General features: G+C 44.2%; 1 protein-coding gene across 1 annotated transcript in view; it reads right to left on the bottom strand.

Annotated features, from left to right (window-relative positions):
• The window catches only part of RUNX3 (RUNX family transcription factor 3), a 138,904-nt gene that overhangs the window by 26,985 nt on the left and 85,289 nt on the right, over positions 1-26,630 (bottom strand). Inside the window, exon 7 of the mRNA XM_053398757.1 lies at positions 20,216-20,320. Coding sequence (XP_053254732.1) covers positions 20,216-20,320 — 105 coding nt within the window. The remainder of the gene's footprint in view (positions 1-20,215; positions 20,321-26,630) is intronic.

Here is a 26,630-nt window from a genome sequence, read left to right as displayed (position 1 = left end):
TTAAATCTCACCAGCAATGTGACTTGTTAGTTGTATTCTTGCACACACCCTTCCTCCCAGCGATCATCGCTGCTGCCATTTTACTTTGTGATTTCTAGGTAGTCCATTTTCTTGTTGTGTACAGGCAACGCCCAATTTGCACGGGGGTTGCATTCCAGGTTATCACGCATGGCGGCGGAGTGCGCATAAGCCTATTACACCTCGTTACACCCTGTAGGTTCCTAGGTAGGACTGGGAACAAATCCCGAGCCCCTAGACATACATCAAAACTGAAAATATTGGGCTCAATCCTTAGTTAACGCCTAGTGCAGACAAAACTCAGTTAGTGGGCCAATGGGTCCAACTCAGTATAAAACAGTTTCCTAACTGAGCAATGGAGGGATGCTGCATAAATAAACAGGATGGGCTATTCTCTCCCCCCCCAAAAAGAATCAATTGCTTAATTTAGCTATGTACACGTTACTGTTTATTCCAGCTCCGCTGCTCTCCCATCACTGGTGTTTGAAGCCACACAATGTTAGCCACAATCCATCTGTATCCTGTAGCTTCTTAAGAAATATTCCTGACTGGTGTCCTTTCCCTCAAACCACCTGCCATGTGATTTGCAAATGGAAGCCGTGGTTACACTGAGGTGTGTACATTTCAGGCAGCTGTTGCACATGAGCAGATGACAGACAGCACATGTGTGAATTGTAGTTTGGCATGGGCAAACAAACAAGGTAATGAAGAGGTCCTTGCCCTCTTGCTGGTCCGTACAACAATGTAAGAAAACCATTTGAAACTCAGTGGGGAAAAGCAAGCTCATGGTGTTTAAAGCTGCTGCTGTGTACATAGCCTTTATTTTGTTTTTTAAAGCAAAGGTTGATCCATAAGAAAAAACAACAGCAGTCTACTTAATGAAGAATTCTGGAGGACCTGAAAACTCGTCATTTTGTGGCATTTTAGTTTGTCCTAATAAAAGTACTGCTCAACTGTGAATTGTGTAGGTTTTTCTTTTTCTTTAAAGTTGTTTTGTTCTGCCATGCCACAGTAAGAAGGATCAGATGAGAAAAATTTAACATGTTCTAACAACGTGTGGTTACTTTTGCTCATTAAGCTGCGACTGATCTAATACTACCTTACAATTTAACAAGTGTACTTATGTTGCAGGTTTCGTAAAGTACAAATTTATTCCAATGTAGATGATTAATAAATGAAAAAAACCCACATTTTAATCAGTTAGCGCCCTACCTTTAAAGAAGGGGAAAACCACAAGGAGGGTAAAAAAGCATGTGAAAGGAAACTGATGCCAGTCTTAAATATTTTTTGACTACTGTCAATCACACCTCAGCACCCACAATGACTCCCTGGCAGTCTCTTCTGTGGCTGAGCCTGTCTTACCATAAGGCCGCAATCTGAAGAACATGTACTTGGGAGTGGGAGGATTGGCAAATCTGTCAATTTCAGTTTCCAATTTTTCCAGCCTTAGCTTTAGTTCTCCACATTTGCATATCAGTTTGCATTCCAATATTACTTTCTCCTAATATACACATTTTCACATTGTTGGATGCAATTCTGTCAAACATTTATATTTTTGCAACCCATTTCCCCTAATATAATATAATATAATATAATTTTATTGTCCTTTTCACTAATAAATGCATTTTTGTGCGCATGTTACATATACATGCATGTTTGCACATATTACTTGGCTGGAGAAAAGATTCCCCACCCTTGGGGCTACACAGGGGCAAATAGCCTGACTTGGCACTAAACAGCTTCCTATTCTCATACCACATTCTGTGGCACATCAGTGCTCCTTGAGTAGATAACAAGTGTCCTGCAAGAATGCAAGAACAGAAGGCTTCTGTGAGCCAAGGTGATCCATCCCCAAAAGGCTGCTTCTTGTGACTCTGGATTACTCACTGCTCTGGCCTTGCCCCCTTCAAATAAAACACTGTTGAGGCAGACAATTCTGGATGAGTGCATCAGTCAAGAACACCTGGCATGAAGGTCCAGCAAAACATCTCACCTTCAAAGGAGGAGGTGGCCAGTTGGGCCCCTGTATGAGCCATTCCTTAAACTTCCAGTCATCAGGCACGCTCAATTTAACTTATTTATGTCCCGCCTCTCAATGCAAGGCGCTTAAGGCAGCTAATTACAGTGACTAAAACAATGATTAACACAATAAAGCAAGACAATCCCAGCACCAAAAATAAAAATCCTACATTAAAAACTGCAGCCATAAAACAAGAATAAGAATGACAACAAAACAGCTGCAAAGCAGCCAGCAGTAAACAGAAGTTAAAAAGTGTCAGTGAAAGACTCCAGAGGACATCAGAGAAGCCTGCTGGATTGGGCTGAAGAGTAATTTATCCCAGCATCCTGTTCTCACAGTGACCAAGCAGATGCCCAGGCAAGCTCAGAAGCAGGACCCTCCTCCTCCTCCAGCTGACTGAGGTTGGTGAGGCAGTGCCCCATTTGCCCTAGGGGTCCAGCTCATTTCAACAAGTATTAATGGTTCTGCTTTTTCAGTTCTCCTCTGCCTTCACATTCTGTTCTGCATACAAATTTCCTCCTCCTGGTCTTCATATCTATCCGTTGATACTCCCAAAGACATCCTGAGAGGGAATCAAATCCTCCTGTGTACTGTATCTCACTGGAAAGACCAGTGATCTTTCTTTTAGTTCACATAAGCAAGGGAAAGTTTTGTAGTCTCTCTCTCCCCATGAGCCATGAGCAGATCAAACACACTGCCAAGTTGCCATTCTTCTAAAGAAGAGATCCAAAGGAGGACTAGGTGAATAAGAACTAATTAGAAAGTTTGAACCTATTAACTGAGTTTAACTAGAGACAATGGCTACCAGTCCCACTACTATGCTAAGCAAGTTGATTTGTATCACCTCCAAACTAACTGCCATACTGAATGGTCACTGTGCTTATTTTGCATACATTTAAGTTCTCGTTGAATTGTCAAGAGACTCTTGTGTATCTTTGTTATTTTAAACCCATTGTTTACAATTCCCTTTCCCCCCGCCATGTTACACCAGTGGAAAGCTGTCAAGGCTGCATTCTACAATGCGTGTGGCTAGAACGAAAAATGGACAGGGTTAGACACACACATATACCCCACACACGCCAAACTACTTTCCAATGAAATAGGGACATGTATTTTAGTTCTTAGTAGCTCTGCTTAAGGTTCAGCTTCCTTCCCCCCACCCACAGAAGTCTCCATCATCACTCTGTCTGTCCTGACTATGCACAAGATAAAAAGAACTCTGCAATTTCAGAAGAAGAATGAAAATAACACCAAGGCACAGCTGAACTGCCAGCGCTGCCTTATTCAAAGCTCTAACTTCAAAATGTGATTGCATTCTGGAAATTGCACGGGGGCAACGGCAAAATGGATGGACTTTTTTTTCATATTTGCAAGGAACACAAGTTCACCCCGTGGTTTACAGAAGCACAAAAACAATGGGGCTGGGGAATTGCTAAGACAGACCCCGACCCCCAAAACAGCTCAGTGAGGATTGATTATGCTCAATGGGCACAGAATGTTGGCTGGATGTTGAGAAAGAAAAAGCCACAAGCAGTTGAGGTGGAGGCAGGGAGACAGAGTACGGAATGGAAGATCCTGGAAGAGGGCATGGCTGGCTGGCTGGAACCCTGAACAGGTTCCTTGACACTCCAAAATTTTGCTGCCGGTCACACTTACAGTGTCAATAATATTGGTTGCTTCATCTCAAAAAGGGCATCACAGCATTACAAAAAAGTACAGAAAAGAGTAACTAAAATTATCAGAGCACCTTCCTTATGTTTTAGTTGGATACAAAGTGATTATGGAACAGGGATATAATAGCTCCACTGTCAGAGGCAGTATTTCATAGAATCATAGAATTGTAGAGTTGGAAGTACCCTGCAGATCATCTAGTCCAACCCCCTGCAATGCTGGAATGTGCAGCTCTCCCATACAGGGGTTAAACTTCCAACCTTGGCACTGTCAGCACCATGCTCTAACCAGCTATCCTTCTCGGAATACCAGTTGCCGAGTCTTGCAAGTGGTGAGAGGTGCTGCTGCGCTTAGCTCCTGCTTGCAGGTTTCTCACAAGCATCTGATTGGCCACTGAGAGAACAAGCTGATGGACTTGATGGGCCATTGGCCTCATCCAGCAGACAGGCCCTTCTTATGTTCTTTGAGGTTTTAAAGCAGGGAAGGGGAATCTGGACTAATCCGAAGTGTGATCTGCCCATCACAATTTTTATAGCTTTGAAATCATGGGTTATATAACTGTGTCAAAATGGGACTGTTTTGGGGGCTGTGTTTGTTGTAGCACAAAAATGTGCCTAGACAAAAGGTAAGGTGGGCAGGAGCCCTTAGCTCCGCTTGTGTGTTCAGACTGGGGCCTGGATGTAGTTAAAGCAGAGCTCATTTCCCTAGCCTAGGCATGCCATAACTGCAGTAAAGCACCAGAGGCTGTGAACAGGGTTATGTTGGGAGAAGCAAGTAGGGGGAGGAACGTCCTCTGTCTCCCCTGCTTTTCAGTTACTTTGAGACTCCTGGCAATTTGCCCTCTGAGTTTATGGATGGGGAAAGTAATGAACCAACACATGAACCATTTAGCTTAATTGTTTGACCCTCATGTAATCATATTTCTTTGAGGTAATTGAAACATGCTTCTCCCCCGTCCCCCCTTCACTCCCCCCTTTCTTTTTAAAAATAACACAATATTAAGAAAGCCCTAAAGAGCTGCACTTTGTTACTAGTAATTACCAAGGAGTCAGAATTTTGGCCAGACTTGATAATTGTTTTTTTCTGGAGGGAGGAAAAAAATTCCCAAGCTAGCAAGGAAACAGCCAGGCCCTATGTTTTATTAAGCCAGATATTTCATGAGTGCTCCAGAAGCTGAAGCCGTTAAGGCTTGAAAAATAATATTAAACTGGCCAACGGACTGATCCTGTGCAGCCTATTGTTGTTACTAATAGCAGTACTGCTGGTCTCTGTTCTCGGGGCTCTTTCTGCGTGTGTGTCCGCTGCAACCACAAAAGCATATGAAATTCCTGAGAACCCAAACCTTCTTTAAAAGACGTTTCTAGCCCTTATGCGTATGAATGGGGGAGAAATTCATTTCAGTTCACATTTAAAGGCAAACCTACTCGTTGCACAATTTCCAAAACGATATGTGAAGTGAAACACAGGCATCCTTGAGAATTTGCAGTTCTCCAAATTTTGCAGTGCAGCTCTCCAGCCACGTAATGCACATAAAAATGCATACACTATATGTGCTGTGGATATGCTCTGAATTCTGGGGGGGGGGGGAATAAGAAACTGAAACAAAAATGGACAAATGTGCCAATCCCTTCTTGCGCATGCCAGTGCATTGCTGTGAGTTTGCTATCTGTCAGTTAGGGTATCCGTGGGTTGTATCCAATGAAGATATACTCAAGAGTAGGCCCACTAAAATTAATCAACCGAAGTTAGGTATGAGCATTAATTTCGATGAGTCTACTCAGCATAGGACTAATGTTGAATAAATACAAACTCATGTGTCCTGTTTTAAAGAGGTTGGGTTGTTGTTGTTTCTTTAATTTGAAGGGACCTAGGGAGTTGAAAGCCAAAAATGGAAAGGGGGGGAAGGGTGGGCCCTCTCTGAAATCAGCTGCCTAAAGCAACAGCTTCATGTTGCGTCATGGTAAGGCCAGCCCTGCCTGGTAGGTGTTTCTGTACAGAGATCTCTGAGGATGCTCCTGTACCTGAAAGGACCTTACCTGTCTCCACCTGCCGTCACTTTTTCTTCCTTCAAAGCCTTCCTCAAACCTCCCAGGGCACTCGAGTGAGGCTCAAGAGGCCTGTGCTAAGTCTCAGGCTGCCCAGTTTTGAGGAGAGTGACCATATAGGAGTGAATTAGCTCAGATACAGAAGAAGAAGAAGAAGAAGAAGAAGAAGAAGAAGAAGAAGAAGAAGAAGAAGAAGAAGAAGAAGAAGAAGAAGAAGAGGAGGAGTTTGGATTTGATATCCTGCCTTTCGCTCCCCTTCAGGAGTCTCCAAGCGGCTAACATTCTCCTTTCCCTTCCTCCCCTACAACAAACACTCTGTGAGGTGAGTGGGGCTGAGAGACTTCAAAGAAGTGTGACTGGCCCAAGGTCAGCCAGCAGCTGCATGTGGAGGAGCGGAGACGCAAACCCAGTTCCCTAGATTACGAGACTACCGCTCTTAACCACTACACCACACTGGCTCTCAATAGAATTTGCATGCTGAAAAATGCACTGGTATGAAGTGGGTGAAAAGGAGGGATGGGGGAGAAATTCAAACGGTTCAGATTTTAATGAGAAACTACCTAGTTTGCACTTTCCTGAAACAATACGTGAATCAAAAATGCTGTTGGTGACTGGCCCAAAGTTACTCAGTGGGCTTCATGATCGAATAGGAATATGGATGCTGATCTAACCACTCTAACCACTGCTCCAAATTGGCTCACACGTTTGTTAGTCTTTCAGGTAGTCCACAAAAGCACAATCTACCATAAAGGGTTAATTTTTAAGACACTCCATAAAAGCATATGCCTGATAAGCCAGATCAAGAATGTCTCTACCCCCTGTGGACCACATTAACAAGTAAAAAGGTAAAGGGACCTCTGACCATTAGGTCCAGTCGTGGCCGACTCTGGGGTTGCGGCGCTCATCTCGCTTTATTGGCCGAGGGAGCCGGCGTACAGCTTCCGGGTCATGTGGCCAGCATGACTAAGCATCTTCTGGCGAACCAGAGCAGCGCACGGAAACGCCGTTTACCTTCCCACCAGAGCGGTACCTATTTCTCTACTTGCACTTTGACATGCTTTCGAACTGCTAGGTTGGCAGGAGCAGGGACAGAGCAACGGGAGCTCACCCTGTCGCAGGGATTCGAACCGCCGACCTTCTGATCAGAAAGTCCTAGGCTCTGTGAATCACCTGGTGTTAGATGAAGCAGCTTCAAAGGAAGAATGGGAGTGACCTCAGGTTGAGCTTCTTCCTTTGAAGCCCACCTACAATCCAAGCCATGGATGAAAAGAGATAATAATAATAATAATAATAATTTATTATTTGTACCCCGCCCATCTGGCTGGGTTTCCCCAGTCACTCTGGGCGGCTTGCATAGAAACCAAAAAACACTAAAATATCACACATTAAAAACTTCCCTGAAATGTTCCTTTACAAGGACAACTCAGGCTCAAATTTTCCTTTGTAGTTCAGCTTCAATTCAAGCCGTGGGTGCAATGGAACAAGCTTCCTTTGCAGGCGTGGCTCAAATTTGAGTCGTAGCTGCAAAGGAAGAAAACAAAGCACTCTCAGGTCACATCCACACCATACTCTGCAAAGCATTTGTATACTGCTTTAACGGTAATGCTAACGAATCCTGGGAACTGTAAGTGGCTAAGGGTGCTCACCTCATAGACCTACAATTTCCATCACCCTTGACACATTACAGTTCCCAGGAATCTCCATGGCGGTTAAAGTAGTATACAGAGGGTTTAAATTAGGGCTGCATGCTCCCCCCCCCCCCATGATTTGGAGCCTGATCTGGTCATTTGAAATGGCCACATTATGACCCAGGATCGACCTGCCCCAGATCCAGGCCCCAAAGGTATTTGGGAGCCTTGCACAGTGTTTGCTGAACATTAAAACCCCTTTTTTGAATTTGGTGCCTTTTTCTGTCACCACAGAAGAACACAAAAAGATTCCACATTTTAATAATAATAAGAGTAAACCCTACACTGAAATGTACTAGCGGGTGGAAAGGGAGAATAAGGAACGCATTTAGAGTGGGTTTACTGCTGCCACATCTGATGTCAGGTGATGGATGGGGAGCGTGGTTTGGGCACAACCACACCACAGGCCAAGTGGGAGACATGGCAGGTATAATGAGCCCCCCTCTGGTTTATGCCATCATGAATTGGCTAGTCTTTAAGGGGCCACAAGTAAGACCTATGGATTTCAAGGGTGGAGGGGAAAGAGGCAGAGCTATTAACTCAGAATATTTTCTAGTGGTGTGATGACACCCTTCCAAGTTCCTGGCAGGATCTGAGAACAGCCAGCAACTGCTGGGTGGCTTGTTGGGATGCTGCCAAAACACGCAGGTTTACATCCTTCATAAAAAGTGCTGCTGATAAGAGAGTTGCTATCTCACCCTGACAAGGGAGAGAGATCTGAATAGTAGAAACCTGAACAGAACGTGGGACGGGGCTGACATTCACACTTACGGTTTTTGTGGGCGTCTGGAACTCCTGCTCAATCAAAGTTGTGTGCCTAGACTCATAAGTATGGAGCAAGCTTCATTGTACACATGGTGACAGGGCACATGGCCCAGGCGTCTGGATGATCAAATGTCTGGATGAAGGAGACAGCCCTGACAAATGGCTGAATATAAATGAGTAGATTGGGAAAAATAATCAATTTGCCACACACACAAACATGCCAAGTTGTGGATGGTTATAAACCATCACTTTACATTTCCTACCTGAAGTAGCCTCAGCCAGGGCATTGTGGGAGATTTTAAATGGTTCAAAGCTACCCACTGCTGGTGTTAGGCAAGTCCATGGCTTGGGAGGGCAGGGATTTTGCTAAGGGCTCCTTCAAATGTGGCATCAGCTCTCATACTTTTGCAGTGGACCAGAAACTATAGTAATACCGTTCTCCTCACAACTTGGCAAGATCACAGAGACTTCTGCTCTCCTTGTTTTTCTTTTTGAAAATATAATTTTAACCACTAACCAGGGCACGTGCTGCTCTTAATTGCTTTTATTTAAGCCAAAACTATCTTGAAGAATCGATGATTCTGGCGGGTTTCCAACTTGCCTGACTAGTTTTGCTTGCTATCTTATCACAGCCCCCCACCCCACCCCTTGGGGCATTGGTGTCCCAGGAACTAGGCCTGCCTATCCTCTGACTGACAATAGCCACACCTCCTCTCTGGCAACCATTTTTAGGGTTGCTAAGTTACCTGGGTTACTCCTTCCTGTCTTGCTTTCTTATTGGTTTGTCTCTGTCCTAGCCAGGTTTACCTTGCTTCATGTTGGCTGCTGGTACAGGGCTGGCACCAGCTACCAGCATCCCTGGGAAGCTGTTGGGTCCACTGCCAACACCCAGAGTCAACTGCCAGGTATTGTTGCCTGCAAAGTGACTTCAGGAGATAATCTCCTGGAAAATGTATATTCTAGAACAGGCTTCTTCAACCTTGGCCCTCCAGATGTTTTGAGACTACAATTCCTATCATCCCTGACCACTGGTCCTGCTAGCTAGGGGTCATGGGAGTTGTAGGCCAAAAACATCTGGAGGGCCGAAGTTGAGGAAGCCTGTTCTAGAACTACTCAATAAACTTATGTCAGTTTTATAGCATGTTAATTGTAACGCCTTCCCTCACGATCCTCGGCACTGTAGCCTGAGGAGGGAAGATCAGGATGGCTACTTACACATTGCCTCAAAAGAGGCCACAGATATGCACAAAATCTGCATATGTTACTTTATATGGATAAATGCAAAATTATAAATTATTACCATAATTTAAAGAGAAATATAATCTACCTCACCACAGTGGGTACTAGTCTACAGGTGACCTGCGTATGCCATCTGTCTGCTGTCCAGCTATGGATGGGCAACTTCAAGGTCCCTCCTGCTCTCCCTTTTGTAAACCTCCAAATAAATAGGCATCCCCTCACATTCCATGTGCCTCATTCTGCCTAATGGTAGGACTGGTCTTGAAACTAGAAAGTCTCCATTTACCTATTTTTCCCACTTGATCCAAACCAGGAAACTATGGTTAAGAGCTTTGGAACAAGCCAGGATATGAAACCCTGGTTTGAAATTGAAAGCCTTGAGCCATGGTTTCCTGGTTTAGATAGAATAAGAAACTATAATTAATTGAAGAGTTCCTGGTTTGTTTGCTCCAGCTGCAAAGGGAGCAGTGAAAGAATTGAGTATGTGCCCATGAGCCCCATTTATATCTTGCCTTTTTAATATGCGGTAGGATGATCTGGATGCAGTCCATTGTAAGGTAACAACAACAGTAATAAATAATAATAATAATAAGCACAACAAATTATCTGAATTGCCTTTTCTTTTGAGTTTTTCCCCTGTAAAACCTTGAATATAGCCATGAATTTTGGACCCTGCTGAATCTCAGATTTATGAAATCTCTCTCCCCAGGCAGTGTTGTTAGATATATGAGAATCTTTTAATACATGTGATAATCAAAGGTCGGTGTGTGAGGCACAATATGTTGTTGTACCTTCAGATGCTAATATACATGAGAATCCAGCAATGCTCAGTGCCGCGTTTGCTTTGGTGCCAGCTGTTTCAGGGCAGGCTGCCTGGCAGCAGTTCTTAGCGTGGCTGGCAAGCTTCCAGCAAAAGCAAGAGCTGGAGAACAACATGCTGAATGTTCCCTCTCTTCCAGAGCCATCATTGCCCAACCAGGGTTGGTTTGCTACAAGACTCTAGGGACTTGCCCTCAGCACCCACAAGGCTAAGAACAGGGGAAAGGAACTGGCAGCCCTTCAGTCTCTAGGTCACCAACTCATAGGAACATAAGAGGCTGCTGAATCAGGCCAGTGACCCATCTAGTCCAACATCCTATTCTCACAGGGGCCCACCAGATGCCTCTGGGAAACCCACTTCCATCATCCCTGACCATATCCATGCTGGTTGAGGCTGATGGGAGCTGGGAGTCCAACAATAGCTGGTGACCCACAGGTCTTCTAGCCTTTGGCCTAAAACAGGTGTGAAGAACCTTTGGCTTTCCAGATGTCATCACTGTTTAAATTTATAGCCCATCCTTCCTCCCAAAGGAGCCCAGGGTGGCAAACACACAAATGAGAACACATTTAAAAGCAATTTTGCTACAGATGCAGACAGGGAACGATATCTACTTAAAAGGCTTGTTGAAAGAGGAAGGTCTTTAGTAGTTGCATGTCTAATATTCGATCACAGAATTGTAGAGGTTGGAAGGGATCCCAAGGGTCATCTTGTCCAACCCCCTGCAGCGCAGGAATCTCAACTAAAGCATCCATGGCAGATGGCCATCCAACCTCTGCTTAAAAACCTCCAAGGAAGGAGAGTCCACCACCTTCCAAGGGAGTCCATTCCACTGTCAAACAGCTGTTACCACCAGAAAGTTCTTCCTGATGTTTAGTTGGAATCTCTTTTCTTTTACTTGACTCCATTGACTTGGGTCCTACCCACCCACCATAACAGGGGAAAACAAGCTTGCTCCATCTTCCATGTGACAGCCCTTCAGATATTTGAAGATCACTATCATATCTCCTCTCAGTCTCATATTTTCCAGGCTAAACATACCCAACTCCCTCAACTGTTCCTCATAAGGCTTACTTTCCAGACCCCTGATCACCTTGGTCACCCTTGTCTGCACACATTGGCCAGAACTGGATAGTATTCCAGGTGTGGTCTGACCAAGGCAGAATAGAGCAGTACTATTACTTCTCTTGATCTGGACACTATACTTTTTTGATGTAGTCAAGAATAGCATTAGCTTTTTTGCTTCTACACTGTTGACTCATGAGCAGCTTATGGTTTCCTAAGGCCCCTAGATTCTTTTCACATGTACTACTCGCAAGTCAGCTGTCTCCCATCTTGTATTTGTGCAGCTGGTTATTCCTGCCTAACTGTAGAACCTTACATTTGTTCCTTTTGAGTTACTTTTTGTTCGTTTGGGCCCAGTTGACCAGTCTATTAAGGTCATATTGAATCCTGATTCTGTCTTCTGTGGCATTAGCTTCCCCTCCCAGTTTGGTGTCATCTGCAGATTTGATAAGCGTCCCCTCAATTTCTTCATCCAAGACGTTGAACAACACTGGGCCCAGCACAGAACCTTGTGGCACCCCACTTGTCACTTTTCCCCCCAGGATAATGAGAAACCATTAGTGAGCTCTAATGGGGGAAAGAGGATTGGAAAAAGTGGAAGTGTTTTTCTGCAATACTGCATAGAATGGGGACCCCACTGTTCTTTAAACTAGATTAGGAGCAAGGGGCAGTGGCTTATTGGGGTGGTTTGAGATACTCCTCCTCTGAGTATATGAAAGAAAGGGGTTAGAGGTTAGTGTTCGCATGTAAGAGCTCTGAGCAATTCCCAAGAATTTTCAGGCTTGGTGTGGCGGGACTTCCAAAGTGATAGCTTGTCAACATTGAGCTCCTCACCCCACCAAAAAACAAACAAACTTAAAATGTGAAGCAGCACATGTGTTTTGAAGGCCATTTCACGTCACTCGACCAGAAGCTTCACAGACACAGTGTGTTTGGATGCACAAAAATGGGCAAAGAGACAAATGCATCAAAGCACAAGGCGATGCTCTGATCCCTTGGCAATGGGTGTGGTATGAGAACAAAGATAGACAGGATAAGATACAGAGGGTGTGGGCAGCTGGAATTGAGGTGTGTCTGCCTTGGTCTCTATATTGCTGCTGTAGGAGCTGGTACAACATAAAGGGTTTTTTAAGCAGCGTGGGTTTGGGATGGCTACATTATCTCTTTGCGCTTGTATATGCTCCTTAGTAAACGAGTTAGGTAGGTCATTCAAATCAGTGTGCTTGCCAACACTCACCCTTAACCCACCTTCATGTGTACATCTTGTAAGCACTACATGAAATTAACCTCAGGAACACTCAACTTGAGATCTTGCGTGGCGATATATTACAGGCCATGTTCCTCTGGCATGAATGCTTTCCAAAAAGCCTTGCTGCTCAGTGGTGTCATCAGGGCTTTGCAGCAGAATGCCAGGTGCCCACTCAGAGGAATGAGCAAGATAGCTTCCTGGTGAGTAGGGCTGGCTTACCATCTAAAGGTGGCTGGGGCAGTGGATCAGACCATTGACTCCAGTGTCCCAAATTACCCATTAGCTCTAGTGCTGCTGCTCAAGGGTGTTCTCTACCCTTAACACTCAGGGTTGTCACCAACAGGATTCAACTCAAAGTAGACCCACGTCTCAACTCATCAGAACAGGCCGGCAGAACTTGAGACTAAATCAAGGTAAACCCAGCCCATCAATAAGGATGGGGGATAAATTCATTTCAGTTTGCATTTTAATGCTAATCTACCTAATCCACACTTCCCAAACCAACATGTGAACTGAAACAGAGGTAACTTTCAAAATTCATACTTCTCTGCTTATTTACCAATGAGAGCTAAAACACCATCATGGATAATCATTTTCATTTCTGTATGCAATAAAGTTCCTGTAGTGAAGTTTGGAAGTAGGTTGGGCAAAGACAAGCTAATGGAACGAGTGGAAAGGAGCTAGACAAAACCACAGAACTAAACCCCACTGATCATATCTATATGCTATCAACTGTAATTTCGATAAGAAAGCTTTCATTAATCAATCACTTTTATCTGCTCAGAACATCAGCCATGAACTCATTGAACAGCAGCACTGAGAGTTTGGCTGGCATGACCATGGTGAATAAGTGCCCCCTAGGGATTTAACTAAAGAATGTTCCTTGATAGCTGGGAATCTCTTCCCTGCTTTTGGAATGTAATATCCTTAGGATTGCAGAAGTGGAGGAAATAATGTTCACTTGCCTCGTCCACTTGCCAGGGAACTAAGGGCTACTACTGTGGTGTGCATGAGACAGAGAGATTTCATGGGGTATTATCACAACCTGTCGATTGTTAGGTACAGTGGTACCTCGGGTTAAGTACTTAATTTGTTCTGGAGATCCATTCTTAAGCTGAAACTGTTCTTAACCTGAAGCACCACTCTAGCTAATGGGGCCTCCTGCTGCTGCTGCAGCGCCGCCGGGGCACGATTTCTGTTCTCATCCTGAAGCAAAGTTCTTAACCCAAGGTGCTATTTCTGGGTTAGCGGAGTCTGTAACCTGAAGTGTATTTAACCCGAAGTACCACTGTACTTTGAGAATTATTCATTTGAAAGGTGAGGTATACATCTGCTCAATAAACAAATAAGGTAACGGCTTCCAGCTAGGGGCAGGAAAATGGCTTTGGAAAAAGAAAGCGAGTAAGCTGAGAATTAACCGGAGGTGGTGAAGTACTGCTGGTGCAGGGCCTCTGAGAAGTTGGCCCAGTGCTTTTATTTTCTTGGGTACTCATTACCGGCACCCCTCCCCATGTTGAATGTGTGGCACTTACTGTAACAAATTCATGGTGAGTACTCACACCTTTCCCCCCCTTCTTTTCTTTTTTTAAAGCACTGTGTGGGCCTATAGCTCTTAGATTTACTGCCCACTGCAGAATCGTCTATTTCCTTCCCCCAGTCCACAGCATGTGTGCTGCTCCGGGTGCTGGAGCAGCTAACTCCGCCTCTGAGTGCACTCTCCCTCCCTCCCTCCCCTCTCTGATTCAAGTGAAACTAAACCCTGTAGTGTTAGTCCTGTGTTCCCACCACTTAGTGATGTGAGAAACAGTATGATCACAGGTTGAAAGCAGCGTTGTTCTTAATCGCTGCTAGCTTCCTCGGCCATCTCTGGATGGTGGCTCTGCCATCACTGTCCCTTTCCACCATGCAACCTTCCCCCTCTTTACAGGGAATCAACTTGAGATTCTAGGGGAAAGAGATAAGGCCCTCCGGATGTTGCTGGGCTCAGACTCCCGTCAGCCCTGGCCAGCGCAGCCAGGGATCAGTGATGGTGGGAGTTGGAGAGCAGGCAGCATATGGAGGGGCGCAGGTTCCCCAGCCCTGCTAAAGACACTTGCTAAAGTGGATGAAATGCCTCTGCAGAGTTCTGCATGCCACTCATAGGTGCCAGGAGAGGAAAGTAATAAATCTCTCAAAGGAAAGAGGAGGAATTGGCCACCTTGCGATACTGTTTCAATCGCCTCGTCTAAATTAACCTGGGATGAATGATATATGTCCAAAGGGGCCCTGCTCCAAAAGGAAAGCAAAACATACACTCCTAAGTGGGATAATTTTGTTCATTTTTGCAAACAGAAGCCTGCCTGTTTGTCTCCTTATAGACACACACACACACCTTGCTGGAGGGGGAACATCCACATTTAATCAGGCTTTCCAAGTGCAGCAGTAAACATTAAAAACAGACTTTATTCTGGAGCTGCCTTAACAGTAAACAGGAGATATTTCAAGGTAATTCCTCACTGCTCCTCTTTACTTAGCTCACACACATGCAGACAACACCTTTCCATTTCTCTGGCCTTTTGTACAACCTTTAAATAGATCATGAAGACTGTAAGAAAAAAATAAATTTAAAAATCCCAAGCATTTTATTGCTGGCTCCCTCTTCCATTTAATTGTATCTGTTGCTGTTTTTAATAAATGTTATGTATTCTGGATTGTATCCAGCCAAGTCATATCCAAAAGTAAATCCACTGAAATGAATGGCTTATGTATAACATTAGTCATACTCAGACTAGACCTATTGAAATGGATAGACATGGCTAACTTTGGCCCATTAATTTCAATGCGCTTGCTTTGAGTAGAACTTAGGTGACTACAACCAATGGGTTCAAATTAGTCAAGTTTATTTCTTCCATGGTCTACTCTGAGTATGACTTGTTTGGATGCAATCCAGAATATGTAGCATATAATTAAAGCATAAATTAATTCGGTCCATTAATTTCAATGGAACTACTTTGGGAAGAACTTAATTTGATAGAACCAAAAGGGTTCAAGTTAGTCAAGTCCATTACTTCAACAAATCTGTTCTAAGTTCAAAAAAGTCTGGGGTGAGGAGCCAGCAATGCAATCCAATAAAATGTTTCATTCATTAAGTCTTCAGGGTCTACTACTCAGCTATTCCGCTCATATGGTGGAAAACCACATGTCTCCCCAAAGCTCACAAGCCTTCTTCCACTTGCGCCCCCCATCAGGGGGTGCTGAGAGGGCTCTTGCCTCTGATCCTGGTCATGAAATACCATCATGATAAGGATGAGGGCATCTGTCAACTTTGGCTTCTCTCCATTTCTGATTTTTTCAATCTTCAGTTCTCCACATTTCCACACCCACTTGCTATTTTTAAAAGTCTCCATGAAAACTCATCAGCACCTTTGTGCGAATTTCTCCTAATATACATGTCGGGCAACATCATCATCATCATTTATTATTATTATTGTCTGTTAGTTTGCTGCTTTCAATGCCACCTTCAACTCTGCTGTTTCACTTTGTCTCATGATACGATCATAGGACCACTTCTTGGGTGGGGTAGGACAGCTGGACAGGGACATGTGTGTGTGTGTGTGTGTGTGTGTGTGTATTAGTGAAAACAACATACAGAAATACATTATATTAGGGTAAATGACATTGCAAAAATGTGTCTACTTGGCAAAATTGTGTACAAAGTATGTCTATTAGGAGAATTTCACTCTAAAATACCAAATTTTCATGAGAAATTTTTAAAATTGCAAACTTATGAGAAAATGCGGAGAACAAAAAATTAGAGGCTCAGAGAAACAAAGATTGATTAATTCACCCAATCCTGGGTTGCATTCAGCTAAGTCCTACTTAGGGTAGACCCACTGAGATACATGAACCTAAGTCGTGTCCACTCACTTCAGTGGTCTACTCTGAGTGGAATTTGCATTGAATACTATCCCCTAAGTCCAATACATCTGGAGGGCCCTACATTGGCTACCCCTGCACTAGGTCACTTGGATAGTCAGGCTTTACATCCTGATATCCATTACCGAGCCCTCCACACATTCAAAACAGATTGTCTTTGAAGACTACAGCAGAGGAGGAAACTGTAACGCCGATCAATTAGTCAGCATAATTAAGAGATTAATGGACTGATTGCAGATCAAACAAAACCCAAAGCACTTATTAATCAGATGTGGCCACCTGGAGCCTTCCACTTGCATCATCAACCAGCTCCTGCAGTTCCAATCCTGTTTCCTCTCTGTTACTTAACAAGAAGCATTTGGGAGGTTACATTTCTGGGGCTGCTTCTGCAAGCTGGGAGTACAGGCTAGAGGATATGGAAGATAGCATGTGTTTGTTTGTTGAATTTATATCCCACCCTTCCTCCTGAAGGAGCCCTGGGCTGCAGTGTAGACTAATGAAGTTAATGGACACATCTAACTTAGGTTCACCAGTAGGCAGAGGAGATGAAATGCAATAACTGCTTCTTTGTGTCCTCATTAATTAATCAAATTTATATCCCACCCATCCAAAGGAGCCCAGGATGAAAGCGTATCAGTGATAAAACAATTCAATAACAACATATAAAAGCAAAATGCTTTTAAAGGCTGGGCCAAAAGCTTTTTGCTGCTTTGGGCAAAGTCAATTTTATCCCCTCTGGATGGGGGAGAAGTTTGATTTTGTTTGCATTTTAATGAGAAATGATCCAATTCACCGTTCTTGAACCAAAACCCAGACCAAAACACAATTATCCTTAAAATTAACACTTTTCTAAAATTTGTGGTTCAGTTTCACCAATCAAACAATGTGTACAAACAGGCACTGTGTTCAGGGAAAGTGTGCATAAAAATGCATATATGTTTTTGAAAGAAATGTACAAAAATTCATTATATTAGGGGAAGGTGCTTGTAGAAATGTGTATATTAGTCAAAACTGCATACAAAAATGTGTGCATTCAGGAAAATTTACACTAAAATGCTGAGAATTTTTCATGGGCATTTTAAAAAAAATGGCAAATTGCTGCAGAAACATGAAGCAAATATAAGATTGGGGGGGGGGGAATGAGACACTGAAACTGACAGATAGATTCACCTCTAGACCCATACATTACATATATGCACAGCCACTTTTATGTGTCTTATCATATTACTTCCAACATACCTGTATACTGACATATTCTTCCTGTGCTTAAGAGCCTGAGACCCCACGCCCCATCACCATGGCCATGCCTAGTTCCTTTGTGGCAGGCCACACTCCACTTATTTAACTGCTGCCTGGGATAAAGCAGAAACTAACAGCTACCCTACAAAAGATTATCTAAATTCAAAAATATACCTTGGCAGCTGCAGGGTGGGAAATGGCAGGCTGTGCCCTGGACTGTATGCTCCTTAGATGTCCTTGCATATACATGCATATCCATGAAAACTAGAACCATTCAGTTGGGGCCTTACAGGCAATCTAATCCAACCTTCTGCAAGCAATCCAGAGCATCGCCCAAAAAGCAGTTCCCCAGTCTCTGCCTGAAGCTCCCATCATACCTCTAGGTCAGGCATAGGCAAACTCTGCCCTCCAGATGTTTTGGGACTACAACTCCCATCATCTCTGACCACTGGTCCTGTTAGCTAGGGATGATGGGAGCTGTAGTCCTAAAACATCTGGAGGACTGAGTTTGCCTATGCCTACGCTAGGTAACTGTATGGGCTTCTCTTTTTGCCAGGCTTGTATTTAGGCCTGTTTCATGCACTTGAAGTGTTGCTGTACTTTTGTTTTATTTGCTTTTACATGTTTTTATATTGCTGCTTTATTAGTTTGTATTTTTGTTTTAGCAATCTCCTTTGTTTTTGATATTGTATACCGCTTAGAGATTTTAAAAATAAGTAGTTCATCAATGCTTTCGAATAAATAAATGGTTCCACTGCCTAACTGCCCAGCTATCGAGACATTGCTCCTAGGCTGCATATGTACCATATATTAAAAGTACATCCACCCACCCCTGAAATAATAATGGGAATGGTAGTTTACTCATCACAGAGCTGCCTTTCTCAGCACCCTTCAGTTCCCATGATTTGCTGGGCAAGGGCATGAAATATGCTTTAGATGCATGGCATAAACGCAGTTCAGAAATATAACCAATGGAGATGAGGGGAAATCTAAAGAAGAAGAACTCTAGCAGCTCAACACTAGCACACTTGGTTGACAGGGTGAGGCTGTTGTTGCCTCCCCAAAGCCATGTGCTAATGCCAGTTGCAAAATTTCAGTCAGTGGAAGAAGAAAAACCCTCTTTTGGCACATGAAGGTATTGGCACAAAGCTGGGTTACCCACAAGCTTAAACTGACAGAAACTCATCTGATTAGAACAGGCAAGTCCAACATAACAGCAGCTCATCCGCCTATCACAGAGATCTTTACTTTCTGTCCTGTGATGAAATGTAAAAGAGGAGTAGGGGATGATTCACAGTTGAATTTGGGCCTGTGTTAACAATTCTGCTAAGGAGATGGGCATGGTGTCCAAAGGCAGGCCACTGGTTATTGGATTTTAAGGGACTGCTGAGTACCTCCTGATTCCTAGGAATTTAAAAAGAAGCCAGGACCAGATGGGCCTTGGTCAGATCTTGCTAGTGTGCTGCTTACATTTCTAACCAAAACGGCATTCTGTCGTGAGAGTGGGAAGTGTTTCAACAGGAGAGAGTCAAAGGAGCCAGGAGTTCTGCTGGAGACTCCTTTAACAGCCCTGACAAAGTATCCAAGAACCTCTTTTGTTAGGGAAATTTCAGGTCATGGCTTCCCATGGGAACTCATTGTTAGACGATCTCCCTTAAATCTTCTGAAGGGGCAAAGGCAGATTCACAGCCCCCCCTAGCTAAAGGTGACAATTTCCAAAAAGAGGCGTGTGGGGAGGGAGGCTCAGTAGAAATAGCCAGGTAGCTACCACACTGCCCACCTCACAGCATCTGCCACCTGAAGCAATTGCCTCACTCTGCCTGATGGTGGGCCGACTGCCTGCATAAGGTCCTTTCCAATCCATTTTATTTCTGCAGTTTGCAGACAGGGTTCCATCACAAAACTAAGCCCCATGTGATTAGCTGCCTCTCACACCACCATCAGCAGCTTGCCAGGTAGGAAGGAGCCACTATGGTGGTAGCTGCTGCTGCTGCTGCTTAGCAGGGAGAAACAAGACAGTGGGGAGGTTGGTGCAGTGCAGGAGTACCAGCAGGAGCATTGGATTTGTTCCTCCAGTGTGATTGCACCGCATCAACCTCTTTGCTGCTGCATCACCCCTCTCCCTCCCAGTGAGCAACAGTGACCCACCTGCTGGGAAGCTGCACCTCAGCTGCTGAGCCACTTCTGACAGTGTACAGTGTAGCAGTGCGCAAGGCATGATTTCCCTTGATCATGTCTGTGCGTCCCATGCCAGCAGAGTTCCATCAGCGATGCGGACACTGGTCTCAGAAGTGTTTCACAATGAGAGGCACTTTTATATGTTACCCAGGCAAAGCAGCCACACCAAGTGTGGTGCCACAGTGGCAATCCGCCACAACTTGGATACCTAAAAGCAGCAAAAGGTTTCATGCACCCGCAAGCATTAGCTTGAGAACTGTCGCCCGGCCACACACTTCTCCTTCCAAGGAAAGACAACAAACTTACTTCTTGGCTCCCGGGGTCCATCAACAGTCACTTTAATGGCACGGTGATAGGTAGCAACCTGGGTGGGGTTTGTGAAGACTGTAATTGTCAATGTAAAGCTTTTTCCTAAAGACCAAGGGAGGAAAAAACAGAAAAGAGAAAGCACACATGAGTCCAGGTTGTAAGTGTATGGGATCCAGGATATAATGGAAGGGTGCAGAGCATGGGCACCCTCAGGGCTTTTTCCTGGGGTGGGGGGAGTAGAATACTGAAAGGGGTGGGAAAGGTTAGTCTCTCACCAATTTGAGAAGAATAACGCCTATACGTTTTTGCCTCATATCTCAGGTGCTTCAAATGCTAGAAACTTACTCCTTTTTTTAGAAATGAAAGCTGGGGATCTTTGGATCATGATTCACCCAGGAGGAGAGCAACAGCCTCCCTTGCTTCTACCATATATACCCGTGGTAGATGGGCAGCCATGTTGAAAGCAAGGCCTGGCTTAAATTTAAGCAAGGGCTTACTAAGGCTGCTTTGCTTTGCTACTACTGTTTGAACAAACCCCCTTGCTGTTAGGATCTGAGGCTGCAGAAACAGCTAGAGGGGATAAAATGAACAATCTCAAATTATATTAAGTCACTCGGCAGTAAGCTGAAAAAATTAGCAACTGGTCTCATAGTATACTTAATAATAATAATAATAACAACAGAATTTATACACCACCCTATATCCAGAGGTCTCAGGGCAATTCACAGAATAAATCAAAATATAAAACCACAAAACACATAATCAAAATAAAAACAACAATCCAATAACACCCCCAAAACCCACATTTTAAAAGGGCATAGGATGTCATATCACAGTGCACAGCATCTAAACACTACTAACACTGATCTATGTTTTCAGAAAAGTCACAAGATGCAGCCTTCTTTAGCCTGTACCACTTCAAAGTTTAGCTGGGGGGGGGGGGCGGGGAAGCAGGAGTGACTGCTGGATTGAATCATCATCTGTATCAAGAACTTCCTCTCAGTAAAAGTCAGCATGTGAGGGTTTTAGTCTAGTTTTCTATCAAATGTGCTACATTTCTATATGCAGGACTTTATGGCCAGGTGTGTGTGTTTGGAGGAAGAAGTATTCAGCTTCCTGGCTTCCCACCTGAACTCTGGATTGGCATAATCCTAGGAGGGCTGGGTCTTGAAATTTGTTTGCTTATTTATTTAAAATAAAGGTATAGGAGTAAAGGAGCAAATACAGCCATCCTTCATACTGTTGTTTACTGTAATATAGTAGTTCTGAACAGCCCAAATCTGGAAACAAATAAAAACACTCAGGAGCACCTGTCAAGCCAAATAGCTAACATTTACTATAAATAACCATCCTATAAGGGATGCCAGTATTACTAAACTCATTCTACAGGTGAAGAAGTGAAAGCACAAGCACCTGCCTGTGCTTGTAGCTGAGGCAAGTTTTTAATGTTCTTGGCCAACATATGCTCCTAGCCACTACAATTACACCACCTCTCTATCACGTGTGATGTGGGCTTTGCAAGGGACAGTGGTATGAATTCCAGGGGAGAGGCAGAGTTTGCCCTAACCTTTCCAAAATGTTAGGAATGTGGAACCCCTGACTCTCCAGAAACCTTTGGATTCCATCTCCCATCAGCTCCAGCCAGCAGGGCCAATGGTGAGGGACTGGAGTTGTAGCCCAACAAAATCTAGAAGGCCACAGACTAGCCACCATGGTGTGGACCTGGAGCTGTTCACTACCTCCTGAACAAGAAGCAGAACTCTGGATCTGTGAGAATCTGGATGGGTACCAAAGATCTACTAAAACCTTGCTTTCAACCCACAAAACCACAGCTTCCTTTGTTGACTACATACAATCCATTGCCAGTTGGAGGTGCACTGATAGCATCGCCAGACTGGCTGGCTGGCTATGGATCATAGCTGAACAAAGGCAACTGATAACGGGCATAGCTCCTGCCAGCATCTGTGACAGTTGGTGAAACATAACCCAGTTTCACCTTGGTGACCAGAATGAACCAGCAGGAACCTTGGTGATGGATATCTTCAGGGGACAACACCACTATGCCACTATGGTGATTAGGCCTTAGGTGATTAGGTCTGAGCCAGAGGTTGCCACAACTAGGCCTAGGTCTTGCCTTGAGTACCAGCTCAGGTCACAGCATGTGAAATAGGCCTGCCTCTGGAGCCCCGGTCAGGCATTCTGCTTGTGTGTAAACCCTACAAATGAACTGGGAAGTGCGGACAGGTATGTGCCATTCCGCATCAGCACCCCTTCCCCCCTCCAGTTGCTGTGGGCAACTGTGTGGTTCAGGGAAGGTCACAGAGTCTCGCTGTCAAGTGGGGTGGAGCTGTTACGCTAGCTTCCTAGCAGGCGAGTTGTTGCTGCTTACCAGAAGGGAGAAGGGAAGGGGCAAGCTGGCAGGGAGGTTGGCGCAGTGCAAATGCACTGATAGGAACGCCATATTGGATCTGCATTCGCACTGTGCAGACTGCCTCACCCTTTCCTGTAAGCAACAATGACCGAGTTGCAGGGAAGCGAGAGTGGCAGCTCCGCCCCACCCAGAGAGCTGCGTCTGTCTCAATGCAATCTAGAACATCAATGGAAAGGACCATAGCTCAGCGGGAGAGCATCTGTTTTCCAAGCTGAAGCAGGTCTTAGGTTCAGTCCTCGGCATCTCCAGAAAGGGCTGGGAGAAACCAGCTGAAGAGTGGTGGGGAAAGCGGCATGGGGCACGGAGCTGAGTACGCTTGTCCTCACTTCCTTTGTTCACATGAAGAGTTTATGAACAAGGAGAACACCCAAACAAGAGTCAGGTGCATGGGTTTGGGTTGAGCAAATCTGTTAGTTTCAGTTTTTCTCAGCTTCTCGTTTTTAAATCTAAAATTCAGTTCTCCCCATTTTCACACAATTTTGAAAGAAGAGGGCCTCATTAAGATTTATCAGCATCTTCGTGCAAAATTCTCCAAACATACACATTTCTATGCAATTCTGTCACACGCACACAATTTTCCTTAGTGACATTTCTGTATGTCATTTTCACATGTATATGCATTTATATGCACATTTTATCCAAGTGTATGCATATTTGTACACATTACTAACTACTTTATTTTGTCTTGATGTGGGCAGTCTGTCCCCACTTAGACTGAGTCACCTTCTTTAACTGGTCCTCCTCTGCCTTTATCACCAGTAACAGCTCATTGGGGACAGAAATGAGGCAGGTGTAAATATTTGTATTTGCACAATATCCTATTGAAGTTGCTTGCCTATAAATCAAGTATGATGGGAAGAAGTTGTTTTATGGACTATTATACCAAGTGGTCCATAGTCCCTGAAGAAGGAAGTCAAATAAAATAATAATTTTATTGTTTATTGCTTATTTAGGCTGCAATTGTGTGCACACCAACGTGGAAGTGGGCCCCTTGGAAACCGACATGGCTTTCTTCTGAATACATAGAATCAGTGCTTTTTTTCTTAAAAAATGTTTAGGAGTACTCTCATTTTGACTCAAGAAAATCACCATTTTATAGTTGAAATTGGGGAAAACAAATACAGTACATGGACAAAAGTACAAAGATTCACAAAATGCTTAGGGGTATGTGTACCCCCACCCGGGGGGGGGGGGAAACACTGCATAGAATTGCACTGTTAGACTTCCATCCCACTTACACATTTTAACTATGTGATCCCCTCACCCTGCCCACATTCCTGTCTTAGTTTTTTACACCATTTTGGACAAGGGCGGCCATTTCTCTTTTGTGCTGCTGCATAAATGTTACCTCATAGTGTTAGGCTGACAGTATTGTAGTGCAGCCTTTATATATTTGTACCCAGGGAATTATTGAGATCTGTAACTATTGAGAGTATATGTGAGTATGGGTGAATGTGGGCAGGTTGTCTGAGGTAGAGATGTGTTAGTGGATGTGGATAGTAAATGAGTGTAAGTGTACTGCGTGAGTGAAATTCTATGTTTAGGAGTCTGTGTTTGTATTGTATTGTATTGTATTGCTTGTATTATTTATGGATTTTGCTCTTTCTCATTCTGTATTTAATCCTTTGTTATCTTTTCTGAGGAAAAGCCGTATATCAATACTTGAAAACAACTAAATAAAATATTTCAGCAACGCTGCATCTCCAGGCAAAGAGCAGCTCCACCTTCTCTATGCATGTTAAAGGCACAATACTGAAGTTTTGGATATTTCCCCCATTGCACACAGGCTGTTGCACACAGAAAAATAGCTCATCAAGGAAAATGTTAGGCTGAACCTGATTAGCTGGCATGCTAGATTTCTATGTACAAGGAGACTTCATGTTCACGTGTGTGAGCATTCAAACATGCATCCCCCAGGGAACACACATTTGTACACCCCCAATCTTACATGGTACAGTCCACAAAAAAAGTTAGCACTTGATCCTGCTAATTACAAACACTGGCATTAACAACACAGTGGACAGCTGGTAAGCACATGTCAGGCAGCCTCTCTAGCTTCCTGTGCTTAGAGCAGATGTAGGGGACCTTAAGCCCAGACCTTTTTTTCTGGAAAAAGAGGTGGTGGAACTTGATGAGCACCTACCCAAAGTTGCTGAGCTCTTTGTCCCCACTGCCACTTTCGGCAGCCACAATCGTCACAGCAACCCGATCATCATGCCACACGGCCCCAGGCACTGTGCCCCAACCTAATAGAGCTGCCGGAATGCACCAAAGAGGTGCCGGAACTCCAGTGCGTTCCAGCTGAAAAAAAGCCCTGCTTAAGCCCTCCAGATGTTATTGAAAACAACTACCATCAGTCCTAGCAGGCTAATGGCCAGGGAGAATGGGATTTGTAGTTCAGCAACATCTGGAAGGCAAATGGTTCCCTACCCCTGATTTAGAAGAAAGCACAACCAAGGATATCATGAGGTTTTCAGGAAGCACAGACTCCCAGAAAGGCTATAGAAGGAAAGCTACCAGATATTGATGAAAGAAACTCACAAAAACTCATCCAACTCAAAAGTGAGAGTGAATGCAAACAAACAAACAAACCTTGCACCTCATCCTTGAGAATTTCACCTATGTTTCCTCTGCCCTTCAATAATTTTCAAATGTAGGGGGGTTTCCTCGTTAATTGGTGGGAAATCATTGCAAAAAAAAAACAACAACAACCCAAAAGGTAAAAGACGTGTTCAGGACAGCACTATCCTGTGCAGAATTAGTCTACACTGACAGAAACAGGGACTTATAGCATGCAGAACAGAGAGCCCAAACGGGAAGTTTCATGCACTTGAAGACAAAAGACTTTTTGCTAACCAAGAGGCTTTAGACTCACGTCTCCTAGTTTGAAATCAAACTCCTCACAGGCTTCCCAAGGACTCCAGACTACTGTAATTTCTTATCCCAGACATGGAGACCTGAGTAGGGGGGTTCCTAATGAATTCAAGAGTCAAATTCGGATGGAGCTATGTACAGTTTGGAAATTTGTGTAAGGGGGATGGAAAAAAGGGGAGGGAGGGAGGAGACTTAAAGCAAATAATTGAGTACAGAAATGAAAGCTTAATTCATAAAAGCAAAACATTTTTCCATTCATCAACCTGCAAGCAGTTATGTGGGGGAGATTTTGAAAGAAAGCCTTGCCTGCCACTTAGGAAAGGAGCCAATGGGAAAGCGGAAATGCACGAAAGAATGTAAACTATTTGGGTTTCATAGAGAGCAACAAGTAAACAGTTATTACATGCAAATCATTCTTAAGATCACTTGGGCCTTAATGCAGAGAAGCCAAAAATCTCTTTGACGGTTTGCATGTATACATTCAAAAGACTGGCCAGCGGCCGACACAGTTATAGTGCACCACTTCCTGTAGCAGCAGCAGCAGCAGCACAGGCTGAAACACACCATAAGATCGGCATCTGGGCTGTTCATGCAACATAACTTATGCAGCTACGGTGTGGCACTTCTTGCAGAAGAACAGGCACATGCTAAACACAATAAGGTCAGCATTGGCATTGGCCCTGCAACAGATCTTTGCAGAATGAACATTGGGGTGGGGGCTTGGAATCCCACCTGCTGGCCTCACTCTGCCCTCTGTGCATTCATCACAGCTTCTCTGCAGGGCCCAGCCATGTGTGCTTGTAAGTTGTACAGTGGGAGCAGGCAGAGCCTGTGGCCCTCCAGATGTTGCCCGGTCAGTGGCCCTTCTCTCCACTTGTGATTCCCATACTGCCTCTGACAGTGGAGGTAGAACATAGCCATCATGGCCAGTAGCTGCTGCCAGTAGCCTTATCCTCTATGGATTTGCCTAGTCCTCTTTCAAAGCCATCTATATTGGTGGCCACCATCACTATCTCTTGTGGGAGCAAATTCCATATTTTAACGATGCAACGTGTGAAGAAGTTCTTTCTTTGGTCTGTCCTGAATGTTCCAACAGGAGGTTCTCTA

Source organism: Podarcis raffonei, chromosome 8, assembly GCF_027172205.1.
Source record: "Podarcis raffonei isolate rPodRaf1 chromosome 8, rPodRaf1.pri, whole genome shotgun sequence".
Lineage (NCBI taxonomy): Eukaryota > Metazoa > Chordata > Lepidosauria > Squamata > Lacertidae > Podarcis > Podarcis raffonei.
Note: the sequence above shows the minus strand (reverse complement) of the source record. Positions and strands in the feature narration are given on the sequence as shown.